At 45.1% G+C, this 25,704-nt stretch overlaps 2 protein-coding genes across 3 annotated transcripts in view; one reads left to right on the top strand and one right to left on the bottom strand.

Annotated features, from left to right (window-relative positions):
• Positions 1-969: 969 nt before the first annotated feature.
• ATP5PO (ATP synthase peripheral stalk subunit OSCP) lies at positions 970-10,554 on the top strand. 2 transcript variants are annotated; one of them, XM_082461070.1, is made up of 7 exons: positions 971-1,116; positions 2,654-2,704; positions 3,704-3,814; positions 6,575-6,704; positions 7,422-7,534; positions 9,985-10,071; positions 10,373-10,554. In XM_082461070.1, exons 1-7 carry the CDS (start codon positions 1,081-1,083, stop codon positions 10,484-10,486), a joined length of 642 nt encoding a protein of 213 aa, XP_082317196.1. In that variant the 5' UTR covers positions 971-1,080; the 3' UTR covers positions 10,487-10,554. The 2 variants fall into 2 exon arrangements, with proteins under 2 accessions (XP_082317197.1, XP_082317196.1); XM_082461071.1 differs by lacking the exon at positions 9,985-10,071 and having other exon boundaries at positions 970-1,116.
• Positions 10,555-17,916: 7,362 nt separating this feature from the next.
• The window catches only part of ITSN1 (intersectin 1), a 227,680-nt gene continuing 219,892 nt past the window's right edge, over positions 17,917-25,704 (bottom strand). The window contains exon 39 of the mRNA XM_082459102.1: positions 17,917-25,269. Within this exon, the coding sequence (XP_082315228.1) occupies positions 25,121-25,269 (149 nt within the window). The 3' untranslated portion in view covers positions 17,917-25,120. The remainder of the gene's footprint in view (positions 25,270-25,704) is intronic.

Here is a 25,704-nt window from a genome sequence, read left to right as displayed (position 1 = left end):
CAGACGCGCAGGCTCAGTAGTTGTGGCTCACGGGCCCAGCTGCTCCGCGGCATGTGGGATCTTCCCAGACCAGGGCTCGAACCGGTGTCCCCTGCATTGGCAGGCAGATTCTCAACTACTGCGCCACCAGGGAAGCCCCTTAGCAAGTTTTTGTAATGATGAGAAACCTGCGCTCGAAAAGGGTAAATTAAAGACTTAATCTGTGTTCCTATAATAGAGCTGAGCAGAAAGACATCTTAATTGACCATAGGACCCCATTACTGCAACCAGGAAACTCCAACCAAGTTCCAACAGCCAACTCTCTTCTGTACACAAGAGAAAATTATAGTAAATTCCATTTAGGGGGAAGTGGGTTGAAAATAGGTTGTTTTTATGAATGCAGAGAAACTAGCCAAAGCTAGTGTTGGGTTCTCAGTTTCAATGTCACACTTGCTCAAACACCAGTTCTATTTTTAGGTATGGTTCTCAGATAATCACTCTGCCTTACCCAGAAGGAAGTGTTTAAACACCAGAACCTCACGCGTCCGCACAAACCAAGAGGTCAGTGCTGTACTCCGGTGAGATGGGGCGGAGGTGGGATAGAGGTATGCAGGAGCAGTCACGGCCCAGGTACTGGGCACGTAGTGTCCGCTGCTGGAGCTGTAAGGCTCGGGTTTTATATATACATACAGCGCGAGGAACTGCACTTGATCACCCTTTAGCGTGGTAGGAAGAAAAGGTAAACACGCTAATGATGCTAGTGATGAATGTGAAATGGAACAAATGCCACCGTACTTATCTAAATGGAAATTTTAAACTAGGGGCAATATATCTATTCTACAATAAGGGTCACTTAGTAACTCTAGAATTTCATTTCCAGGTTGTGTCCGAGCCTACTAGTCCCACCCCCCAGCCCTGTGGGTCCAGCCCTGACCACTCGCTTCTAAGGACTACAACTCCCAGCCTGAGGGAGATCCCTACGCATGCGGCCTGACGACCCACGCCTACATTTCCCAGCAGGCCGAGCGGCTACGCTGACGCACGCGTGCGCTCTTGGTCCCTTCTGCCAGCTCGGGTTTGACCTACAGCCACCAGGAGAAGATGGCCGCGCCGTCAGTGTCCCGGCTCTCCCTGCAGGTGAGAGAACGGAGGTCCTGAAAGCCAGCGGGAGGAGCCCTTCTGGGGTGACTCGTACCAGACCCCTAAGTTCCACGGTTCCAGGCCACAGCTGGGGAGCGTGGCCGCCGTTCAAGGTCGCGGGGCCAGGCGAGTGGGGGGCGACGTCAGGCGGCCTGGGCAGCCCCGCTTTCCCCCCCGGGATGCGCGCGGGCCGGTAGGCTTGGGGCTGCGCGTGTCCGACCTTGGCGTCCTCTGAGCACAGCCCCGAGAAGCAGCTGGTTGGAAGGGCACAGGTGAAGGGGGATCTCTCTTTGTCGTGGTGGTCACACCTGGCAGGGGTCACCAGTAATGCTAAGGAGTATTTGTAAAAGCACATTTCGCGTTTTAATAAAAAAGTGAGACCGAAAAGTTAAAATGACTCGTCCTTGGCTGCTCAGCCAATAAGGGGTAGAGCTGAGATTCGAATCCACAGAGTTGGAAAGAAAAATCGTGCTCTTTACATTACATGATGCTTTACATATCATGACAGCGTACAGCTTCCGTAAGTTTTCCATAAGCGTTATAAAGTCTTTTAACCCTCACAACCGGTATAGTACACTTAGAGCTGGAATTATCTGAAGGTGACCTGTGCTTTTGCAGGTGCCTTTTAAACTCTGGATTCCAACTCTTGATAGACAAGATACCATCTCAACAATATCAAGATAGTATTTTGATAGACAAGGTACTAGGGCCTGTTCTCGCATCAGACGGCTGGAGTACCCAAAGAATTCGTCTGTATGTTCAGATAGCATTTGGATTCTAAGAAGGTCCATCTCTTGCACATCATGGCTGGAATCCTCCCACTTTTCGTTAAAATGATGCTCGAGGGTGGTAATATATAGTTTTGTTTTTTTTTTTTAATTTTTTAAATTTATTATTTATTTATTTATTTATTTATTTTGGCTGTGTTGGGTCTTCGTTTCTGTGCGAGGGCTTTCTCCAGTTGCGGCGAGTGGGGGCCACTCCTCATCGCGGTGCGCGGGCCTCTCACTATCGCGGCCTCTCTTGTTGCGGAGCACAGGCTCCAGACGCTCAGGCTCAGTAGTTGTGGCTCACGGGCCCAGTTGCTCCGCGGCATGTGGGATCTTCCCAGACCAGGGCTCGAACCCGTGTCCCCTGCATTGGCAGGCAGATTCTCAACCACTACGCCACCAGGGAAGCCCGAGGGTGGTAATATAAATGTCGAAAATCTTGTTAAATTTTTTTGGAAGACATAGTTCACCAGACTTAGTGTTTTCTCTCTCATAGTGGTGTGCTTGCCTCAGCCTATTCCTAGTAAACTAGGAAGTTAGAAGTAGAAAAGCAATTTCCCAAGCAACCTGGAATGAGTCTCAGTGGGGAAATTTACTCCTAGGTAATAAAGAGCGGCTCACGCTCATGTAATCTGTGTGATGATACAAGGAAACATGAGAAGCGAATCACCTAGAAGTCATGTTTACTGTTTATTATTGCAGGTTTAAATGCAGAAATCCTTTAAGTAGTCTCATTTGATCTACTTTCTCTTTTTGTTTTAAAGGCGCGATGCTTCAGTACATCTGTGGTCAGGCCGTTTGCCAAGCTTGTGAGGGTATGTCTTTTGTAATTGTAAAGCAGATGAATGTGTGTGAATCAGACAGCAGTACACTTAGGGCATGGATTTTGTATAGTTACCCCTAAACCTTTCTGCATGACTTGTGGTTCCCCACATATGATGGGGGTGGAGGGGCTAGGGGACGGAATAATGTTGAATGCCTGCCGTGGGACAGACCCATGCATAACCTTTAAGTAGGAGAATTTCTTAAAACCCGATAACAGTGATGGGAGGTAGCTGGTCTTCCCATTTTACAAAAAAAGGAAACAGACTTTGGGAAAACTTACCCAAGGTTATTCAGCTTAGTCTTAAAGCTGGACTGAAACTAAATCTTGCTCATCCAAAGCCTAAGTTTTTCCACTACAATCACACAGTACCACTAAGCATATGTAGTCATACATTGATGGTAGTGTGGTTTTAAAAGCCAGTGGTTCATTGTAAAAAATAATTCAAGCCTCAGGCACTTAGTAAATTGCTAAAGGGCTCCATTAAACTGAACATTTATGGAGCTCTGTAAGGGATATTTGCAGTATTAACTCTGAAATGTATAAAAGTATGCTTGTGTGTGTTTCATAAACACCTGTTTTCCTGGTTCTAACATGTTCAAAACTGCCTTCTATCAGTGTTTAAAACCTCCCAAACTTGGAACTAAGTAGTTACTGAATTCAAAGGAATCCTAAGCTCATCTCATAATTAACATTGTTGAATTATAGATAGTTAGAGCGGAAGGGGACTTCAGACACCATGTTTCCTAAACCCCTCGTTTTAAGATGAGAAATTGGAAGCTCACATATAGAGTGACCTGGCCAAGGAAACATCCCTAATTTTGAGAATTGTCATTCAGGGTAGCTCTTTGATGACATATTTAAACTGTTTTGTGCTATAAAAGGTGTATTTTTTTAATTATAAATATTTCTTTCTGCTATGGATACCGTAGTATTGTCTTAACTGATTTTCCTTTTCTCTTCCTCCCCTCCTCCACCCTTTTTTTAAAAGCCACCTGTTCAGGTGTACGGTATCGAAGGTCGCTATGCCACTGCTCTCTATTCTGCTGCATCTAAACAGAATAAACTGGAGCAAGTAGAAAAGGAATTGTTGAGAGTAGCAGTAAGTAGCCTCTCCTGTTCATTACTTATTAAGTTCTCATTGTATATATTTTGCATAGATATTTGACTGTGCATGCCTAGTGAGGTATATCCTAAGAGAAAGAGTTGCAAGGAAAAGGAAAAACATATTTTCTGTAATGATGTTGATAGTAATAATACTGGGTATTATCATTCTGAACCTGTTGTATAATAGGTACAATCTGACGCAGGTAAGGATATTAATATTAGGAACCAAGATTTTGGGCTCAGAGAAGAAATAGAAAATCTAAATTTAAGATGGTAATTTAAGAAACATTGTCATTTCAAAAGAGAATTAAAAAGTCACCTTGAGAATCTTTGCTTGTGTTTCCAGGTATTCCCAAAACAGTCTTTAGAATATATTATGATTTTGTTTAACTGGAAATTTATTTTCCTTATGAAGCCTTTTGTGAGGAGAAAATGAGCAGAGCACGCTGGGCAGCAAAATTAGTGAAGGTGCAAGAGCTTCATGACGATAATAGAGAACTGACAAAGGCCACAAGGCTACAGGGGAAAGTTTATTTTTACGTGTTTTTTAAACATGAAGAGTAAATGAACTGAATTAACAAAAGCCTACAGTGTAACTTAAATAGAAGAATCCTCACTGCAGTTTCCCCTGAGTTTTCTAGTTAACAGGTTACTACACATTTTGTTTCTTCCCCTGCTCCTCTTACAGTAAGTCCCCTACATACGAACGAGTTCCGTTCCAAGAGCGCGTTCGTAGGTCCAACAGAGTTAGCCTAGGTACCCAGCTAACACAATTGGCTGTATAGCACTGTACTGTAATAGGTTTATAATACTTTTCACACAAATACATAAAAACTAACAAACAAAAAATAGAACATTTTTAACCTTACAGTGCAGTACCTTGAAAAGTACAGTAGTACAGTGCAACAGCTGGCATCCAGGAGCTGGCATCGAGTGAACAGGCAAGAAGAGTTACAACTGGAGGAGGGCGAGGAGGTGGGAGGTGGTAGAGCTGAAGGGTGGTCACCAATAGGAGACGGAGGGCTGCAATTTCACTCACATCCCGGGCTTGAAATAAAGATACTGTACTACTGTACTTTGTACAGTACAGTACTTTCTAGTTCCCACCTCTAGCAGTAAGTTCTGCATTAAAGGAGGGGGATATACAGCTAGTATATAATCTCTCCAGAGAAAGATGTGCTCTTTTTTTTGATTTTATGTTTTAAGAATCTCTTGTAATTTTTAATCAACTTATTTCTAAAGATTTTTTTTTTTTTTAATCTTACTGTTTGTTAGAGGGGATAAAACCTTCACAGACTAGTTGTATAGAACAATAAAGTCTTGTTCGTTTTTTCATTTTGAGCTTTTGTGGGAACTTTCGTCCTAACAGACAATAATTTTAGCTCTGTTTTCCTCCCTTCGTCCATCTATCTCTGCAGATAACGCTTTTGGTCTCAGTTGGTACCGTCAACTGTTGTGACGCTCACAGAGTCATACTTACTGTTGGAGACACTTGGGGGACGAGTAGCAGGGGCAGACGGGGTCACACGCAGGCTCTCTGGGCGGCGACGATGACTGCCCGCTGCTCGTCCCACACTCCCGCTTTAGACCTGAGCCCCGGTGTTTGCAAAGGGGCCAGTGGCCTGGCTTGTGGACGCCAGAATGGGGTTTAATTAAAACTTGAAGTCGGTTAAGACGTGGAGACATACAGAGGAGGCCATTACCTTAAGACTCGTTATAAGAGAAAATCAGCCATTTCTTGGCACTGAGAGGAGAATGTGATGCTGCCCAGGCGTCACTAACTGTCCGTGGGTGATGCGGCAAAAACAGATGAGAAACATGAAGAACTGTGTGGTTCCAACTCTGGAATGCTTGTCGTTTGTATAAGCTAGCAGTTTTTATGGAAAGATATTGTTTCTTTGGGGTCGCTCAAGTTGAACTTTTAGCATTAGATGGCAGTGTAGGCAGGCAGCTAGGATCAGAGACAGAAATTGTCCAGGAGCCCAGGAGAGGGTGCTGACAGAGTGGTAGAGGGGCTGATGGAGGCGCATGACTGAAAGACGCCCAAGTGGAAGCGGCCGTTGGTTCGCTGGCGCTCTGGCCTGACGCTCAGGGCAGCAGAGTGCTGGACGCTGCACGCGATCACCGACCAGACGGTGGTGACGGAACACAGCGGAGACAAAGCTGTGTCTCTCATGGCAGTTGCACTCCCGTCTTTTGGCCGTGTTTCCTCCCAGACTGACTGAGGCTGCTCTGGAGGCCCCAGAGCTCCCGCACGGCGCAGGGTTGGTTCTCCTGAGCTCTCTGAGAGGCAGGACAGAATCCGGGTCAGCCTGAGAGGGAGAGGCCCCTCCGAGGGCAAGGCCAGGAGGCCGCCCGCAGTCAGCACCTCTTGTTAGGTCTGCACCTGAGTGTGGGCACCACTAGCGTCCTCTTCGCATGGGAAGAACTAGAGTATTACCCGTAGTAGATGCATTAGGATAGGTGGTGAATTGAATCTTTTGGCTGCTTAGTTTTTCTATAATCTCTCTTGAAAGGCAAAAATAAATTGAAGAAACTTCATTAAAGTGGTTTTAGGTATTTTCAAGAAATACTGTATCCTGTGTAAAATCATCTTAAAAGCAAAGAAAATTTTGTGATTGTAAACTTCTCTTCGTGTGCTTTGCAAGTGCTAATTTTATTCATGAAATACATGATTCATCAGAACGTATGTGTATGGCAGCTAGGATCACTTGTGCTGTAAAAAGTTTAAGAAATTATTTTTTGGTACTTTTAGCAAATCGTGAAGGAACCCGAAATGGTTGCTTCGATCATGAATCCCTATGTAAAGCGTTCCATCAAAATGAAAAGCCTAAATGACATTACAGCAAAAGAGAAGTTCTCTCCCCTCACGTCCAACCTGATCAGTAAGTATTAGATCTTTTTTACTGAAGTCTCTGAAAATTCTGCTTCTGAAACTGTGATCCATGGGCCAGGAACACCAGCATGACCTGCCTTTCGGCAGTGCAGAATCCTGGTCTCACCCCAACCTGCCAAATCAGAATCTACATCTTAATTGGTTCCCCAAGTGAACCGTTTGGGCATTAAAGTTTGAGGAGCACTGTCTAAAGGATATTAAGATGCAAGAATGTCTGATTGCATAGTTTCAACCCATGGACGAGACCAGTGGGACTCATACCAAGAAAATGGTTTGTAACCAGTGGCTGTGCCCCTGTCCTTGAAGACATCTGCATTCTTTGGTACATTTGAGTTGCTTTTCAAATCCCATGATCACTCAGAATTCAAAGAAAGCGTGTAGTGGATATAGACAGTGTGTTAATTTCGGGATTTGTGGCCAACACTGGTATCTGTGGCATAAACCTGAAAATCAGATTGCAGGCTGTATCAAGAAATCTATTGCAAATCCATGTAAGACACACACACCCTTACAAATTTAAATCCTTGTTTGTTCAGTCTTTTTTTTTTTGAACATTGAATATTCTTTTTAAATAACAAGTTGCATCTTTCCATTCACATTCTTAAATGACATTGAATTTTAAGGCCACAAATCTAAGTTTGCGTTCGAGGTGAATATAATGCTTCATGAATGACCTGATTTACGTGAAATGCCTTTACTTTCCCAGATTTGCTTGCTGAAAATGGTCGCTTGAACAGTACCACTGGGGTCATTTCTGCCTTTTCCACCATGATGAGTGCCCACCGGGGAGAAGTGCCTTGCACAGTTGCCACCGCGTCTGTAGGTGACGGGCTGTTGCTGCTGCATTTGCCTTGACGTCCCCTGTGTCACATTTTGCAGAACAAAAAGAAAAAGGTTAAAATCAGGAAATCGGGACAGGCGACTTGGCACTTGGGCGGTTTGCTTCATTTATACCAGCTTCTGTGAACCGCTGCTTTGCAAGGGCCAGCGTGTCTTCTTGGTGCTTCCCTAACCAGTGATTCTTCATAAAGAGTGTAGATTGGGTTAAAAATGTGTCGGGAAATACTGGTTTGTGTTCCATTACAGGTTTAAATTATTTTGTAAATATCACACTAAGTAGTTTACTGAAATGAGTGTCTAATCTTTGGCGGTGGTGAGTGGGAAGGGGTAAGGCGGAAGGGCCCTTTGATCTTACTGACTCGCTGAAGTGGACTGCATTTTGAAACCTACACTATTCTGGGCGATTTTAATATCAAAGGTCTGTGTGAAGCAGAAGTGTTATTATCTTTATTTTACCCATGAGGAAACTGAAGCCCAGGGGAGTAAGTTGCTTGCTCGAGGTCACAGAATGTGGGCTAGGATTTGAACACAGGCCTCTCTCTCAGAAGCCCGTGTTCCTTAACCTGCACCACCTCCCCAGAATTAATTTTGTTGTTGTTGTCTTAAGTACATATTCTCTTCCCACTGTAGTTCAGTCAAGGTAGGGAAACAGTCTGTGGGGCTTAATTATCAATAGAGCATGGTAGATTTACTTGGGGTACGCAGCACCTGACCTCACCTAGATTAATATTTCTAGTGTTTAAAAGATATTCCAACTCTCCAAAAGAGCGTAATATCAAGGAGACGTTTTAGCACATAGTACCTATTCGTACATTTGTAGTTCAGTAGTTGGTGTCCCCAAAGCACATACCTGGCTGAGAATCAACACAGCTCATGTTCTCCGGAGCCCACCGTGACTGCACTGGTTCTCCTTGACCATAGAGCTCAGAGCAGGCTTCCCTAGCCAGATGGTCACGCCATCCCCATGGCCAAGCACTGGTGCAGGTCATTCTTCAGTGATTCTAAGGACATGATTTTGTAAGTTTCTTAGAACCAACTGATGCTAATGTTTTTGATGTTGAGTCTCCCGGGTAAATAATTTCCACCCTTAAAAAATATATATATACACCTTGATTAATGGCTAGGGGCACAGACTTTAGAAATAGACTGATTTCAAATATTGGCACTAGTCCTCACTTGCTGGTGGGACCTTAGGTGAGTTCTTTTTTTTTTTTAATTAATTTTTATTGGAGTATAGTTGATTTACAATGTTGTGTTAGTTTCAGGTATACAGCAAAGTGAATCAGTTATACATATATCCACTCTTTTAGATTCTGTTCCCATATAGAGCACAACAGAGTATTGAGTAGAGTTCCCTGTGCTATACACTAGTTTCTTATTAGTTTTCTATTTTTTATACGTATATATATGTGTATATGTTTATCCCAGTCTCCCAATTTATCCCTCCTGCCCAGGTGAGTTCTTAACCACCGTGAGCCTCAGTTCTCCCACACGTAAAATGGGAACAATAACTCCTGACCTCCCGGAGTCGTCCAGGTTAAAGGAGGTGGTGGTATAAAATGCCTGGCACACACGGGTGCTTAGCACGCAGCATGTGTCTGAATGGAAGGCGGGCGTATACTTCTTTCTCTAACCTCAGAGCCTCAGCGAATGATTGATGGAGCACTGATAGACTTCCCCACCACCACCCCCCAAAAGATACTGTTGGATCTTTGCAGAGCTTAAAGGCTTCTTTGCTAGCTTTTGGACTCTTGGGTGTGTGGGTTGGGAGGTAGGATTTGTGACAGGTGAAACGCCACTCCTTCAGCAACATTTGCCGTTCTCGCCCAATCGGGGGTAAAAGTTGGGGCAAAAAGGAGAGAACACAGTGTGGATGGTCAGGGCACTTGCTCTGTAGGAACAAGATTACAGAGCTGTACTGACTTCAGGAGCCAGCCGCCTGCCTGGGCTCTCTCTGAGCTGCAGAGAGTGGAGTGACATGCCAGAGCTCCTGGTACCCGCAGATCCCAGGTCAAACTGCAGCTTTTCATCCAAGGGAATAATAGACTCAGGCTGCACCCGGGGGAGCTGCGCGGAGGAGGGGCCTGCATCCTCAGGCATTATAAACTTCAGGTTTTTCCCCTAATCGTTACTTCTAAGTTGTACTGCTAGTACCATGAAGCAGAGATGGCCAGTAAGTGAACCTAACCTCTCAGTGTGAGCTGCCCAGGTGTTCTTGTGAGGCAGGGCCTTTGCACACCCCGACACCAGCATTGATGAGTGACCATTGCGGCACAACTCCAGGATAGGTCCTCAAATATTTAACAGAGGAATTCACAAGGCCTGTCTTGGTGATATGTTGCCAGAGGGATGTTTTTTCTCTCCTTCAACTATAGTAACTTTCTGTTTTGCTTTATCTAAATTTAAAGAATGGTTTTGTCCTTTTTTAGCCTTTAGATGAAGCCACTCTTACCGAATTAAAAACAGTCCTGAAGAGTTTCCTAAGTAAAGGCCAAGTATTGAAATTGGAAGTTAAGGTAGGTTTTTAATTACGTACGGTACGTTTCCTCAGGTTGTTTGACACCTAAAATGGCTATAGAAAGTGGAAAATTAGATTTGATTGTGTAAAAACTTGCCTATAGTGGAACCTTCATATTTATTTTCAATATAAATGATTATCGAGTCCATTCACAACTTGACTTCTGTCATTTTCTAGATACAATTGTTACCGCTTACAGTTATGTAGCGCGTAGACCTTTCAGAGCACTTTTTCATCTTTCTTTTTGATTAATGAAATGTCAATGTGTTTTCACATTTCCAACCTATTTTCTTTCCTAGATTGATCCATCAATCATGGGTGGAATGATTGTCCGTATTGGAGAGAAATATGTTGATATGTCTGCAAAAACCAAGATTCAGAAGCTGAGCAAAGCGATGCGGGCGATTTCCTAAAAGTGTTGATTTCCTAAGAGTGAAAGTTCTGAAACTTGGAGCAACAATAAAATGCTTCCTGAACAGAATATACTATGTTTACTGTCTTTTAAAATGGAAATATAGGGAGCCTTATTTTTATATCTTTCAGGATCCTCTTAGTTTAAAGGTTAAAAGGCCCTTTGGAATTTAGTTTGTGTCGATTATTCTTAGGAATTCATGGAAGCTTGTATCCCTTAGGAAAAAGTTAACCTTTATACCAGGGACTGTTAAGTACTTCACGTATCTTACCTCATTTCCTTTGTCTCCGAGCCCTGAGCCTGCACGTGGAGTTAATGTAAAGCAAACCAGTTGTCATCTCCAAGTTTCACGTGCTGGGGCCCATCTCTAGCCAGACGCTGAAAGTGGTCCCTGAGTCCACGCTGGCCAGACACCGGCAGCTGCTCCTGCCCCGCTTCTTACAGCTTCTGCAGCACGTGGGCTAGCGCCTGCTGCTGTGCCCCCGGGTCCCGTGTCAGCCGGGTGACCGGGCTGCTCAGAAGTCCTCGAAAGAGGGCCGGGTTGTGCTCACCTGCCTAACTCGAACGAGTACTTCCAGCGTGTGCATTCTGACTTGTCACTTGAGCCCAAAGTGATCTGTCCTACAGTCCCACCCTCCACATTATCCTACTTTTAAAGGCAGTAGTGTTTTCTGTAAAAGCTTTCAGACAGATTCTAGCCAAAAAGATGCCTCTAGTCTAGAATCTGGAAAATCTAAAAGCAGTTACTCTGCTAACAAGCATTCATTCCCTCAGCCCCATGAGCACAGAGGTCCCCATCGGAGCTGGGCACTTAGCAAGAGAAGGCAGCAGAATGGCAGCTTTCTCAGCCAGCTGGCTGTCACAGCTGCCGAGAATGTCCCCTGCACCAAGGAATGGCCAGGAGTGTCTGCACAGAATAGAATCACAGGATTTTCTCCCTTCTTGGGAGCAGGTATTCCAATGGAAGGTACACTGATTATTAGAAGTCACTGCTCTTTGGGGCTTCCCTGGTGGCGCAGTAGTTAAGGATCCACCTGCCATTGCAGGGGACACGGGTTTGATCCCCGGTCCAGGAAGATCCCACATGCCGTGGAGCAACTAAGCCCGTGTGCCACAACTACTGAAGCCCGCATGCCTAGAGCCCGTGCTCTGCAACAAGAGAAGCCACTGCTCACCACTACTAGAGAAAGCCCGCGTGCAGCAATGAAGACAACGCAGCCAAAAATGTAAATAAATACATACATACATACATGCACGCAAGTCCCTGCTGTGTGGCAGAACTTCTGCCCATTGGTCCTGCCAATTAGGGCCTTTCCAGCCAGGCTGAGGGAGCCGAACTCGAAATAAATCTTTTCGCTTCTCTGATAATTACAATTACCCTGAAACTGCCGGAAGAGATATCTCAGACACTTAACCTGGTGTGCATGCAGCCCCCACACTTCAGGTCATAAAATACATCCTGACAGGACTAGAACCTTTGCAGCCACAGTGAATGTGTTACTTCACTGGGATGGTAACCCTTTCCCAGACTGTAGAGTGACCCAGTCGGGAGTAATAACCACTCTACAAAACTCATTCAACAGGAAGTTTCATCAGAGGGGCTAGGACATGCCGTCCGCGGTGAGTCCTGTGTTGGTCGCTGCTTTGCTCTCTGCAACAGTAGGCGCGGTGACTCAGAACGCATCTTGGAGCATTTGGGGGATGTACGTGCAAGCCTCTGCTGTTCCAACCCATGAAGCGTCCCACCTTCGAGGCTCGGTTTCCACCCCTGTAAATGGAAGAAGCAGTAATGCCCACTCCCAGAGTAGCTGCGAGAGTGAAGCAAGATTATCATGAGCTTAGTACCAGGTCTCACAGGTGTAAAGGTGTCAGCAAATGGTGTCGGTTACTGGTCCAAAGGCCTCTGACATCTCTGGGCCATCTGACCTCAGGGGTTAAACACTGCACCTGACAGGTAGTAGTCACTCAAGCAAGGTCATCTGGCAAGTCATTCTGCCTGCCAGAATCTCCTGTCTTCAAGAGTCATTCAGAACTCCTGGTTCCTACTAGATCATTAGGATGACTCGCTCCATCAGTCCTCCAGGGAAGTCTCTCCCCAGTAAAATGCCCTTAATTCTGACATAACACCCCTAATTGAAGGATGCTCTGCAGTTTTCAAGGCCATTTCATGTATATCTTACTTAAGCTTTGTAACAGCCTTGTGGTCCAGGTGGGACAGACATCACCCCACTCTACAAATGAGGAAAGAGATGGAGGGGCCTTAGAGATTTGCTCAGGACCACGGGCTTGGACAGCTAGTGGGACAGGTCCCAGAGCCCAGGTCCTTCACTACTCCTGCCCCCACCCCTGCCCCATTTTGTGCTTGTTCCAGCTTGTCACTGGCCGCACCCTGGCACATGGTCCCTCATCAGTGGAGCCAACAAGCCAAGCTAACCTTAGGTGAGTCCCTGTGTCCCTTCCCACTTTGTCCCTAAGATGCTCCCGATTCACCCCTTAATCCAGGCCAGCTCTCCCCTACACTTTCCCTCCTGTGGGCCTTCTTAGAGAAAATAGAGTGGTCCAGACAACAGCCATCTCAGGCGCCCATTCCTTGGTCACCCTCCAAGTGTTTGGACAGCAAACTGATTCCCTTCCCAGAACTACCCCTGGGTTGGCAGGGGCGGGACTATGGCAGCTAGGAAGTCCAGCAGGGCAATGAGGGACGCAGGGCCACATCCTAGGGCTCAGATCAATGTGCCCTCCATCTGCCATGACATTTCCCTCCTGGCTGTCACGTTGCTGAAAATCTGGCCTCCTCCTGGCAAACCAGCTCCACAATCACCTAACATGTCAACTGACAGAGACACCACTTTGGGTCTCTCGGTTCTTTCCCAGGAGCCGGGAGTGCTCAGACTGCTGTGTGGCCCCAGTATCCAGTCACCTAACTTTCAGCTGGACATCTGGCCACCCAGCCGGGGACTACATTTACCAGCTCCCTTGAGGTACGTGATCATGGAGCTAAGTTCCAGCAGATGAGAGGAGAGGAAATGATGTGTGTGCCTTCCCGACTGGCCTCACGAGAACCAGGCACACAATTCCCTTTCACTCCGGCTAGATGCAGATGAGGCAGTGGGAGCTGAGTCAGCTGCACTTCAAGGTAAAAGCTAAGTGATTTCAAGGCCCTGCCAGGCCTGACCTCGGACCTCTGGGCTGTTAACATGAGGGAGAATAAACCTGTCATTGAAGCCACAGGATGATGGGCCTCTAAGTCTCAGTAGCTGCGTCTGTAACCCAGCCAACACTCTGGTTCGCCAAGACTCACCTGCCTTCCTCCTGGCTTGCTTCCTGATGGCAGCGGGGCTCACACTGCACCAGACAGGGCATCACACACTGCATACCCCTGTCAAACCACAAGTTTCCAAGATACGTGACGGCTGATAGACCAAATGTCTTTGGGGGTAATACTGCCCGAATCCTTCAGAATCAAACTCAACAACCTCCCTGTAAATTAAGCACATAGAAATGGGGGGAAACGGTGAAATGCTTCAAACACTGCCTTACGTGGTCATCAGAGATTAACCCAGAGATCTGTGGACAATGATATTCTTCACAGCACTTTTTTACCAGGGTGAAAATTTTAAAGCAGCCTCAACAAGTAACCATTCAGGATTCTTTTAAAAAATTAGGGTAAACTGGAATACATTCAGGCAATGGGATACTATGAAGTTCTTAAAAATCAAGTTGTTGAAGAATGGAGATAGATGATAGATAAATAGATAGATAGATAGATAGATAGCTAGATAGATAGATAGATAGATGATAGAAAGATGATAGATAGATATAGATAGATGATAGATGATAGATATAGCTATATAGATATAGATCTGATTGAAAAGAAAGCAATCAAAATATAAGTGAGATGATTTATGTAAATTGTGTAATTGAACAGGGCCTTGCATAAGGGAAGTGTTCAAGTTTATTAGTTATAAATAGTACAAGAGCATCTAAAATGCATATGCAATGCACACACACACACACACACATGCACATGCACAGAAAAATAACAGGAATAATGTGCATCAAAATGCTAACATTTATTTTTGTGTGGAAGAATATCCCATTAAGTGATTTTATTTCCTTTGTATTTTTCTGTGTTTGCTGAATTATCTGCATTAACAAATATTACCTCTGTAATTAGAAGGAAAGCAATAGATATTCTAGAACAAAATGTTGCCTTGATTATGCTGGCTGCTAAATGTGGTGAAATAGGCATTATTCAACATGTTTTATACCAGTGATTCCCTCCACCCACCAAGCTGTTCAGGGGGACCTTGTCAATCTCGGAGAAAACTACGTGTAGTTTGGAAAAAGTACTTTATTTTCTTTGTTTTTCAATGACGTTTAATTTATTTTTAGAACTTCAAATAACAACCAAGAAAATGGCCTAAGATTTTTTATGTTTCTCAAAAATGGGGCCTACTGGTTTAAAAAAGGCAAAGATTTGCTGCTTCAGGATCAGTCTTTTTAATGTGCTATAATAATTCAACTAGTGTCCAAGCCAACCAGCGAATTTAAGGGATTTGATCATATTTAGATAAATCAGTGATGAAATAAGGAGGAATTACCTTAAAACAAGAACTGAAGAAAATCCTAGAGCTTTCCCATGGAAACTTATGTTACAATAAAATTCTGTGTTGGTTTGCTAGTCTGACCCAGAGTTAAGTCAAAGTTCTGAACATGTGGAGTTTTTTGTGTTGGAAACTTCTTTGGGGAAAGCCCGAGGAATCCTTCTGAATGTCTCTGTAAGACAATATTCACTTTTGCTTTCCCCTCACCTCCCCTGGCATGTCTCATGATACACAACATAGAACTTCTGAAATTCTCAGAAGTACTTGGTACAGGAAATCCATTTCTACTTTGTGCTAACATTTGTCTGAAGAAGGCGTGGGGGAGTTGAAAGGGTGGTTGGTTTGGTTTGGTTTTTTATGTTTATTTTTGCATAAATTTCCTTCCACAACTAGAGCCTTGTCTGTGGGAAAAGGAAACAGACAGGAAGAGATGCCATTTGCACAGCTGTCAGTCTGCTCAGAAAGGAGGTGGGGCAGAAAGAATCCAAAACAATCCACTGTAACAGCGTTGGTTTTTCTCCTTTTATTCATGAACTATGTGAATTTAAACCATACAGGTCAAAATGACCAAAGAGTTGTTTGGAAGAGATTCTTCTTTTTAGATTCAAGATACACAGGAATAGCCATCTGTATTGATGTTGCTACTGGTTTAAAGAAGAAAAAAAAAACCAAAAAACTCCGTTATCATAATCTTGATCAGTAAAATTTAACATTTCTTACATAATAAGGTGCCAAAGGAATGCTCAGACAGCAAAACTAACCTCAGCCTCTTTCAAACAAAAAAGAAACCTAATGTTTTGGCCCTGCTTCATCAAACCTTAGACAAATACATAATTCTACAATTTATAATAGTGTCTAGTAATTTTTGGAACTCCATTGACATTACACATCAAACAATATAGTCTCCCTTTGATGGGAAATTGAACAGTACCATTATTTGGCAACAGAAGTATATTACAGTCAACAGGACGTCCATCGGGGTGGCTTAGTCCCACCCCTGGGCAGGACTGTAAGGGAAGCAATATGCCACCAGCACTGTGACCCATTTGTCACTGGAAACACAAAGGACTCATGTCAGGATTGATACATTCTTTTCTAAACGGACGAAGGCTAAGTGGAATGGCTTGAAGCAGTCACTACTGGGCAGGACCCCACATTCTCTGGCTTTTCTTCACCCCAGACTTTTGGAACAACCAGGTCCCAAAGGGGTTGACTGGCTGACTCATTCCCAGTCACAGCCCTCTTGCCACACCAGCCACGAGGGCTTGGTGCCCAGGAAGAAGGTCAGGACTTATTCTGGGTGAGTGGACCGGAGCTTGTCCACTTCTGCTGGCTGGCTTTAGATGGCCTTCCCTGGCCACCTTGAACAAAGAGATCTCTAAACAGCTCCATGTTTGGAAATAAAGTCAGTTACATCCACATGGACACTTCCTCAAGGTGATTTGCAGATTACTCATATGACAAGAGATTCCAGGAAGCTTCCAGAAATCACAGCTCCCCACACCCCTGAAGTCCAGGAGGTCACTTGGACTCCAGCATTTGCCAATTTCAGGCATGTCGAAAAAGGACTTTGACTCTTGGTTGACAGCATTAGGAAGCACACAGCTTGTTGAAAACCGAAGGCATGCACTCCCCATTTGTCCTTTCAAGCCATGGCCCTCAACTTTCCACAAATGGTGATCCATATGCAACACCCCCCGATCACCAGGAACTGGCTATTTTCGCCACTGGATCATTCCCAGCTTGTTAAGGGAGGGGTTGAACTCACGGGGTTGCCACCTCCTGAAATGACCTCCAAATGCACCTCTCAGGGGTTTAGACCTTGAGTTTCACAGGATTTTGCATTCCATCCCTCCCTAGGTGACCTGCAGGGACATTTCTGGTAGCAAAGTATAAAAAGTCTGTGCCCCAGAAGTAGCCTGGACCTCTGACCCTTTTCTGGGACAGGGAAAAAGAGGAAGGCCTCTTGCCCAGGGGTCTCCATCATGGACACAGGCACCTAGGAGGCTGCTCTGTGCTGCCTGTTCTGTGTGCCAGAAACAGCTTAACCCAGAAAGCCCCAAACTTCATCCTTCAACCCACCCAGCAGCGCCATAGGTGAAGACGGTGAGGATGCCCCAGGAAATTTCATGGAAAATGCAAACACCAAAGGGATGTGCTGAATCTCTCCAGAAAGAGAACTGCAAAGGGTGAGCCAGGGTGGGTCAGGGGGTGGCCTCCCTCCCACGTCAGGAACTCTCTAGAAGGATGGTTAGGTCCACCCAAGATTCCTGACCAATCTGCCAGAACCCATGGAGGCTTCTGGAGCACATCACACGGATCTGATGGGAAACAGGCTCTCAATCCTCCCGTCCTACCTGTTTAATGAAATACCTGGGTCTCATCCAAGGTCATGGCTAGAAGGTACTTATCAGTTTATCACAACACCACCCACTCTATTTAAATTCATCACATTCTATGCCCCTTAAAAATGACTTCTTTGAATTTCTAACGTATGCAACTCGGATTTTCTTTTTAATATAAGAAATTTAGTTGGGTTGAACCCAAGTAATCTGATTAAGTATTTTCTACTCCTGGGATAGGTTTTTAATTTTTTTTTCTATAGTTTTATGCACTTAAATTAGATTCCTAAAATACTCTCATATACATACAGAAAAATAATCTCTCAATGACAAATCACATTTTACAATAACAAGTTAAATATTTATAACTACAGAATCTGTGTTAGTTTATGCAACATTTAACCATAGCCTCTTACACACTATATGTACATTTAGTCATGGACATTCCCATAAACATACAGCAGAGATTTCTGGACAAAGCATTTAAAGAGCATAACTTTTTCACTTTATTTAGTGGAATTCTGCATTTTTCTTAGCTGGAAACTGTATAAAACGCAGAAAATCGGAAGCTAAGAACTGATTATCACACACAGGACATTTTTGTTGCAGATTCTCATCTGTTTACATGTATTTACACATATATTGACCACCTATAGATGTGAAGGTACAAAGCTGATGTAGCTAAGGCAATAGGACATGAATTGTATGACTGCCAAGTTGTCTATCTACCCCTTTTATGAAGGGGTAAAAGAAGTGGGCCAGGAGGGTACAGACCTCAGCCTGCTGGGCTTCAGCAGACAAGATCTGAAGTTGGTTTTACAGTTCAAAGACACTTGGGCTATTGGCAATGTATGTTTTAAATGCATGTGTTAAAATAAATATCATTACCAAAGATCTTGCTAGAATATCTACTTTCCAATAGTGAATATTTAGCAGATGACATTATAAGGGTGTTGATTTGTAAAATGTACACCAAAATGTTCATTCATGAAAACTAATGTTGACACAATATTAATTAAACGCCTCTAGAAAACACTTCTGAACTTTCAGTAGTCTGGACGACGGCAATACACGTAGAAACAAAGCTATAATTTGCTATTTCGTTCAAAGTGATTCCATCAAATCCATGCAAGATGAATTTGATATTTCTGTTCAACTTTCTGTCAACATTTTTACTTAGCAACCTTTATAATCCCAGACAGAATCGGGAAACATAGACGGGATTATTGCTCTGTGTGTGTAGACGTGAAATCGATTTGCAAAGACAAAGCAGAAGTGCAAAGGTTTTGGAGCATCCAGCCGAGTGCTAGAAAACGCTAGCGAAAGAAAGTAACAATAACCACACAGCAGGAGGGGCAACTCCACGGTCAGCTGCCTCCCCGGCACGTGGTCTTCTAGAACTCGAGGCTACTCACGCACTGGGGTCTTTCCTCTCTCCTCACATCACCCTGCTCATGGATGGGATCCCATGGGGGAGAGCCCAGCTGGGACGCCGCTGCCCCTCTGAAGCAGGAGCCCTCCGGACACCTGTGGAGCAAGGGACCAGCCTGGGCAGGGCGGCAGCTGGCTTCCCTCTCTCCAGGGAGTGGAGATGGAGGAGGAGCGCCCAGCCCCAGGGGAAGGGGCACTGGGCACTACCCTACCCCCGCCAGCTCTGCGTTCTTGTTACCATCACCTGGATGGTCACTTGAAAGGCAGAGGCTGGAAAAGCCTCCCTGTCCTGCCAGCAAAGAGGAGACAAGCCCCCAGTGGATGACTAACGACTACAAGGAAGGGTTTTATTTCAAATCAGTAGGTTAAATGGTAAAGGTTTGGAGGCCTCTTGGCACACGGCAGCCTGCCCTAGACTGGGAGCCCGGAGACCAGGCGCATCTGTCAGCTAGGGGCTCGGGTCCTGAACCCTGTGATTGGTCCAGACCATTTGTGCCTTTACAAAGTAAGAAGCCAAAGATGAAGCCCCACTTGCTTCAAAAATCAACTGAAAATACAGTGTGACCAGGTCCAGCTTCACGGGTGTCCGACCTGTGCAGTCACATGGGACCCTGTGCTTAAGGGGGTCTGCTCTTGGTGTAATTCTCTGCTGTCATCACCTCAAAATTCTTCATAATTTTGAACAAGGGGCCTCACACTTTCATTTTGCACTCAGCCCACAAATTAGGTAGCGGGTCCTGAGTGTGACACTGGGAGGGTCAGACCAACCTGTTTTCCTGTTCAATCCACATATCCACTCATTCCTCCCAGTGCACATGCACACACACACACACACACACACACACACACACACACACACACACACACCATGCAATGATCTGCATGGCCCCAACAGTTCCTTTACATCTGAAATCCCAGAAGTCATAGTCTCCAAGTAGAGACTCTGCTATCCAGTCCAAGAAGAGGGGACCTTACTTCCAGAACCCTTCTTGGGGAGAGGGCGCCTCACCCAGTGCACCCGCCCCGCGTCAGCCCAGCAGTGGGGGACACCTCCGACTTGCACCTAAGGCCCCTGCAGGGATGAATCTCAGGGGCCTTCATCAAAGCAGATGCAGAAAAAGGCAGGAAGGCTAAGAACCCCTTATAGCCCGAACCCCAGCAGGAGATAAAGGCAAGGTGTCACCAGGTACCCCAGGGGTGCTGGGTTCGAGTCTCACGCCCGCTTCTAACTACCCCCCCTTCCGTCCCAGACCCAGCAAGTTCGTTCCGTGATTTACACGAGAGCAATGCCCGGGAGCTTCAGTAGGTGGAGCCAGCGCCCAGGGATCCGCCAGTGGGACCTGCAAGTTTCCAACAGGGAGATCGCCCCCTAGCGGTGACAGTGGGTAGAACGGCAGCTGCTGGTTCCTCAACCAGGCACTGCAAAGCCTCCACCAGCACCCAGCCCTTCTCTGGCTCCTGCATCACCCTCTTTGCTCCAGGCCCCATTCTGTTTAGACAGAGAAATGGGAGGAAATAAGGGGTTTGAGTATGAGAGGAAAAATGCAAAGGAACATAGTTTTAGGAACACCGCCGCATAGGAATGTTATTCTTTTCAATGAAAAAAGTACAAAACCAGAGTTCCTAGAAGAAAACTATGCATTCTTTCCACTGCATAAAAAGAAACCCTGGTTACTGGATAATTCTCAGTAAATATCAGAGAAATGTTCAACTTTTTTCAAGGCTGACCACGTAAGCCCACTTCTGAACAGTTTATTTGGTGGGCTTTGAATCCTAAAATATTCACTCTCTTAGATGATTTTAACAGTGTAGGCTGGTATAGAAAGTAGAACAAAATCTTGTTAAAAAATGACTCACAAAACACCCTGACATACAGTAGGGGCAAATTTACCCTGAAATATGACAACCACACATAGTGTTGAACAAGTTACTATGTGGGTGTTTTCTGGTTCCCCGAGGCCAGATTAAAGAGGGTTCCTTTCAGTGGAGGAGTTGACTGAACCTGCATGTCACTGAAATAATTATTTGGAGGTGGAGATGAATTTTTACAAGCACTGGCTGTTATTCAAATGACTTAAAGTTAGAGCTACAATTAGTCTGTGAAAGCCACAAAGGCAGACCCCTCCTTACCACCTCCCAGCCCCTCGGATGGTGTTTGGGTCCAGAATGGGGACTTCCTGAATGACCAATGCGCTATTAACAGTGCTGATTGTGTTACTGAGAGACCGCAACCCAGAGATGGGACTTTCCAAATGTTGGCATCCGGGTTTTAATGCTCCCAAGATAGGGAGCTATTAGAAGTTTTCTTTCATGTGGCATGAGTTTTCCATGCTTATCAGGAATAGATTTTGGTTCCTAAAGATAGCAGGTTATGTACCTTAGTTGAGCCTGGTGACCTACAAACATATCCTGGAACTGACACAATGCAGGGTGAAGAAATGGGAGTTCTAGAAGGTTCCTTTCCTCTAGCTCAAATAAACAGCTGCTTTCCAAGTGCAATAAACATCCCAACCATATTGACACACTACTAAGTGGCCCCCATAAAACATGGCTCAGGGCACTGCCAGCTGAGTCTTGGCATCGGATCTGAGCCATTCCCTGCAGTCAGGAGGAGCCCCTGAGTGCAAAGAGAAGGCGGTATTAGTTTTACCAGATACCCCTTAGGGCGGCTCAGACCACAGCATCTGAGAGCTTCACTGTATCACTGCTTCACTGATTATGCTTCCACCTGGTAGGAATTAAAGTCCTAATCCTAAAAACCAAACAAGAATATCCAGCCTCGGCTGTTGTCATCACCTCACTTTCTGCACAGGAAGCTCTGAACTTTCAAAGCAAGTACATCTGGAGTAGGCAGACCCATCGCTAACCTCACACTAACTTCAAGTCTGAAATTACCCTGCCACCTCTAAAGTATGCAGGCGTCCATTTCAAAGTGCTAGTGTCCGCTGTAAAGCTCATCTCCAGCCCCAAAGAGAAGGGAGAATGCAGTGAATTGAAATAAAATGAAAAACGACTTGCTGTTCCCAATGGAAATTCTTAAAATCTTTACATACACAAAACGAATATTCTTCTTGCAAATCAAAAAGGCCCAACCAACTAGTAAAAATTATTTGGAGTAGAGATAGAAAAGTCTTTTTCTGCTCATACAAAGTACTGGCAAACTCTAAAACAGACTCCAAGGATCTCCTTTCAAATAGAACCAGAAGCACTTCATTCACTCCCCTTTGTTCTCCAGTCCCATCAGATTCTAGAACGTCCCTGTTCTGTTGTGGTCAGTGGCTTTACGCTTGCACCAGGCAACTCTTGGAGAGATAGGAGTTTGGGGTACCAGGTCACCAAGACAATGCAAGTGGTCAATTTATCCATTTTCTGATGGAATTTTTTTTCCAGCTAAATTCAGTGCTACTCAACCAGCTGAAATCAGTTACTTTCATAGACTCAGGTCATGCTTAAATTGTTCAAAAACCAAAGAAGAAAAGAATGATCCTTTTAACATGAACGTTCTTTGGGAGCATAGCTCTCTCCTCTGCCATCAGAGGTCAGGGGCATGTAGGAAGCCTGGTCCCAGTTTCTCAAGCGTCCGTGGAGACCCCAGCCTAGAAAGGTCTCTCTCTGTGTGTCAGGCCAGCCCTGAAGCTCAGGGCACAGCCCTGTGAGCAGAAAGGCCCCTGGCTGGGCTTAGAGGAGCTCAGCGTAGCTCAGAGAAAAGGGAAGCTTGCGGGGGTGTCTAGAGGGCTGGGGTCAGAATGCCAGGAGGCAGTGGCCTGGAGAAACCCTGTGTTTCAAAAGCAAAGAGCTAGGAGATAGAAAGTTATTGGCAAGGGACATTTCATCTCTATGAAACACAGCCCAGGCAGCCCAAAAGGTAGAAGGGAAGGACTAGAGGTCAAAGAATTTGAGACTCCACGCGTCACCCACATTCCTGTATCTCACACACGACTCACGAGTCACAGCTGGATCTGAGGGCCAGCCTGACTCACCCGTAAGGAGGATCAGTTACCTGACAAATTACCCCAGTGAGTACAAGGACAGAATTGCTACCCTGGGGGAGCATCTAAAGGATGCTCAGTATAGTCACTTGGGAAAAAAATTCACATATTGCTTCTTCATGCTACATTAATTCCGATAATGGGACTCTGTGGGTGGGTGACCTGGTGGACCTAAAAAGGCGACAAGATGTTTGTCATTGAGCACATCGCATCCTCCCTACATGAACCGAGATGCCCGGCATTCACATGCAAAGAAAGCCAATGAAGAAAAGGGAGAACAGAAAGAAAGGGATTGGAATGGTGACCCAATATGACCCCATTTACACAGGTAACCCTTCTTTTTCTACCATAGTAACATGTCCTTCTTCAGAAGTACACTGAACAAACTGTATTTGTTATAGAAATAGGAAAGCATGATTGGTAGGTCTATTCGTAGATTTAATTTAAAACAGTTTCCTAACAACTTCAAAAAAGATAAGCTTAAAGTATTTGAACCATGTCTGCTGCTGGAAAGTGGTAAACGAATGCATGCTTGAAGTTGAACCTGGTCTCTAAGGTCTTCAGCTGAGAGTTTCTAACTGAAGGGTATATCTGCTTGCTTCAAAAAATACTTATGTCTGTTGTTCTTGATACAAAAGTCTACACTATCTTTAATAAATAAATAATAGAGTGTTTCTTAAAAGTATGAAATGTAAACTTTGTTGCCTTTTCTGACACACACATTTTAAAAATCGCTTGAACACTGACAGGGCTCTTATGGGAAAGGATGACATGATATATTCAGTTCCCAGCAAAGCGGGTAGTTCACTCTGCCGCTAGGTTGATGCTATCTTCAAAACGTGTTTCTACAACCCTAATTAAATTCTAAGGACCTGCAATCAAAGAGAACACCGTCTCACACAGGAAAGCTAGATTCCAGGACCGAGAGAACGCGCAAAGAACATTATATGAAAACGACAAACTGGGATTATGAGAAAATTATCATGCAAACAAAATACGGCCCACGCTTTTCATTAGCGAATCAAGTTCTCATGTGGTTAAGCAGCCTATCTCGTGGCATTTAAGGAGAGAAACTCAAAGAGCACAAGCCAGACTTGGCACGTGTTCATACACTCCCGACTCTGTCAACGCGCCATGTATTTTTCCATTACTGAGAGGTTGCTTGTGTACGGTGGGGTTTGGGAAAGAGTCTCAGGTCTTCTTCCCTGGAATTGAGGGGCTTGCATGCTTCTCGGGTCTCTCCCCCACCACGTAATAGATTTCCTCCACAGATTGTCACGTTTCCTTCTCACACCTTGAGGATGCCTTTGGGGGGAACGTACCAAAGACATCTGTGGAAATTTCCCATGATAATCAGGCAAGAGTAGGCTCAGATCCGGTCACCAACAACTACTCTTGTGAAATATCACAGGACCTCCAAGCCAAGAGAGAATTTTCCAACCAGGACCCCATAATGTCGGAAAGTAGCCTTTCAGGTGACCTGCAGTGATCTAATCCAGCAGAGTATAACTTGGTAGGTAACAACCTTTCTTAACCACCTTCCAAGCATGCTAGAAATCAGAATCAGATCACCTGATAGTAGCCAGTGATAGTTTTCATTGACATCTGGCAATAAAAGACCTGGAGGAGACTGGAAAAGCTCTAACAACACAACTGCTGGAATCTTCCATGGACCAGCTCTTCAAAGAGCTAGGCCAGTGTCTGATCAGAAGACCATCTCCCGAGTGATCAGATGCAGGGGAGCATTTCAAATGAGGTCCCAGTGGGAGAATGAGATTCTGAAGCAATGACAAGATCATCATGATTATTTCTAAACACACCAAGGACTCGGCATCATAGGTCAGGGGGGCCTACCTGGAGGCTGGTGGAGGTAAGAAACAGGAGGATTACATGAGCTCTCCAAAAATACAGACATGGCATTTATAAATCTATTTTACAGTAACCAGACCCAAGCCTCAGGCCCAGGGATGGGCCAGACTCCCAACCGAACGTAGCTGGGGGCGATGGGATTTCAAAGACCCTGGAAGCCATGATGAGCCCTGCAGTGAAAACAAAGGAAAACACAGTTTTGCTTCACACAATGGGAAATTGTTTAGGGGGAAGGATTGTCAAGAAGTATTCCCAGAAGCTTTGAGGGTCCTGTCTCTGCTGTCCTGTTGCCCTGTGGCTGAACACCAAACGGTGGTCCTCGAAAAGCAACACCATTTCCAGACAGCATCTGCTGCCTCAGGCTGGAGCTCTGCCAAGCACGCCCTGGGCCGGCTCCCTAAGGCTCATCAAACAACTGCAGGTCCAAGCGGACCACGATCTCTCCCGTGGGAACTTCATGCAGCAGGAGACACTTCGTAACTGGACCCTTGGAACCCTGGTCCTTCTTGATGTCAGACACGCGGATCTCCGTCCGACCCAAAAAATCTGAAAGGAGAAACACACAGACCCTCCTCAGAGAGGATTCCTTCTCTTCAAGGAGGGTACTTGGCATATTGGGAATGTCCCAGCAAGTTGTTATACTCTTCCTTCTTCCAAAAGGGAGTTAGGTCAGTTTCCGAGAATCCAGGGACTACAATGACAGCATAATTTTTAAATGAAGTGAAAACCAAAAGGTACCGGGATGGAGACGAAGGAGAGCCCAGAAGGAGCTCAAAACACAGACTTTCCTCACACCCGAGGACCCCCAAAGGGCTATGAGCTTCCTGGGAGGCAATGCAAAACCAGATGTCCTATCAGCTGCACAGTTTGCAACTTACATGAAATTTAAAGCAATTGCCCAGAAGAAAGTCAGCTATTTCTGGGACAGTAGTTTCTCCCAGGGGTTGTCCCAGGAACATGCTTCGTGATGTTACACTCCTT

This window comes from Balaenoptera physalus (assembly GCF_965194825.1).
Source record: "Balaenoptera physalus genome assembly, chromosome: 4".
Lineage (NCBI taxonomy): Eukaryota > Metazoa > Chordata > Mammalia > Artiodactyla > Balaenopteridae > Balaenoptera > Balaenoptera physalus.
The sequence above is the reverse complement of the archived record's forward strand: the minus strand, read 5'-3'. Positions and strand labels throughout refer to the sequence as shown.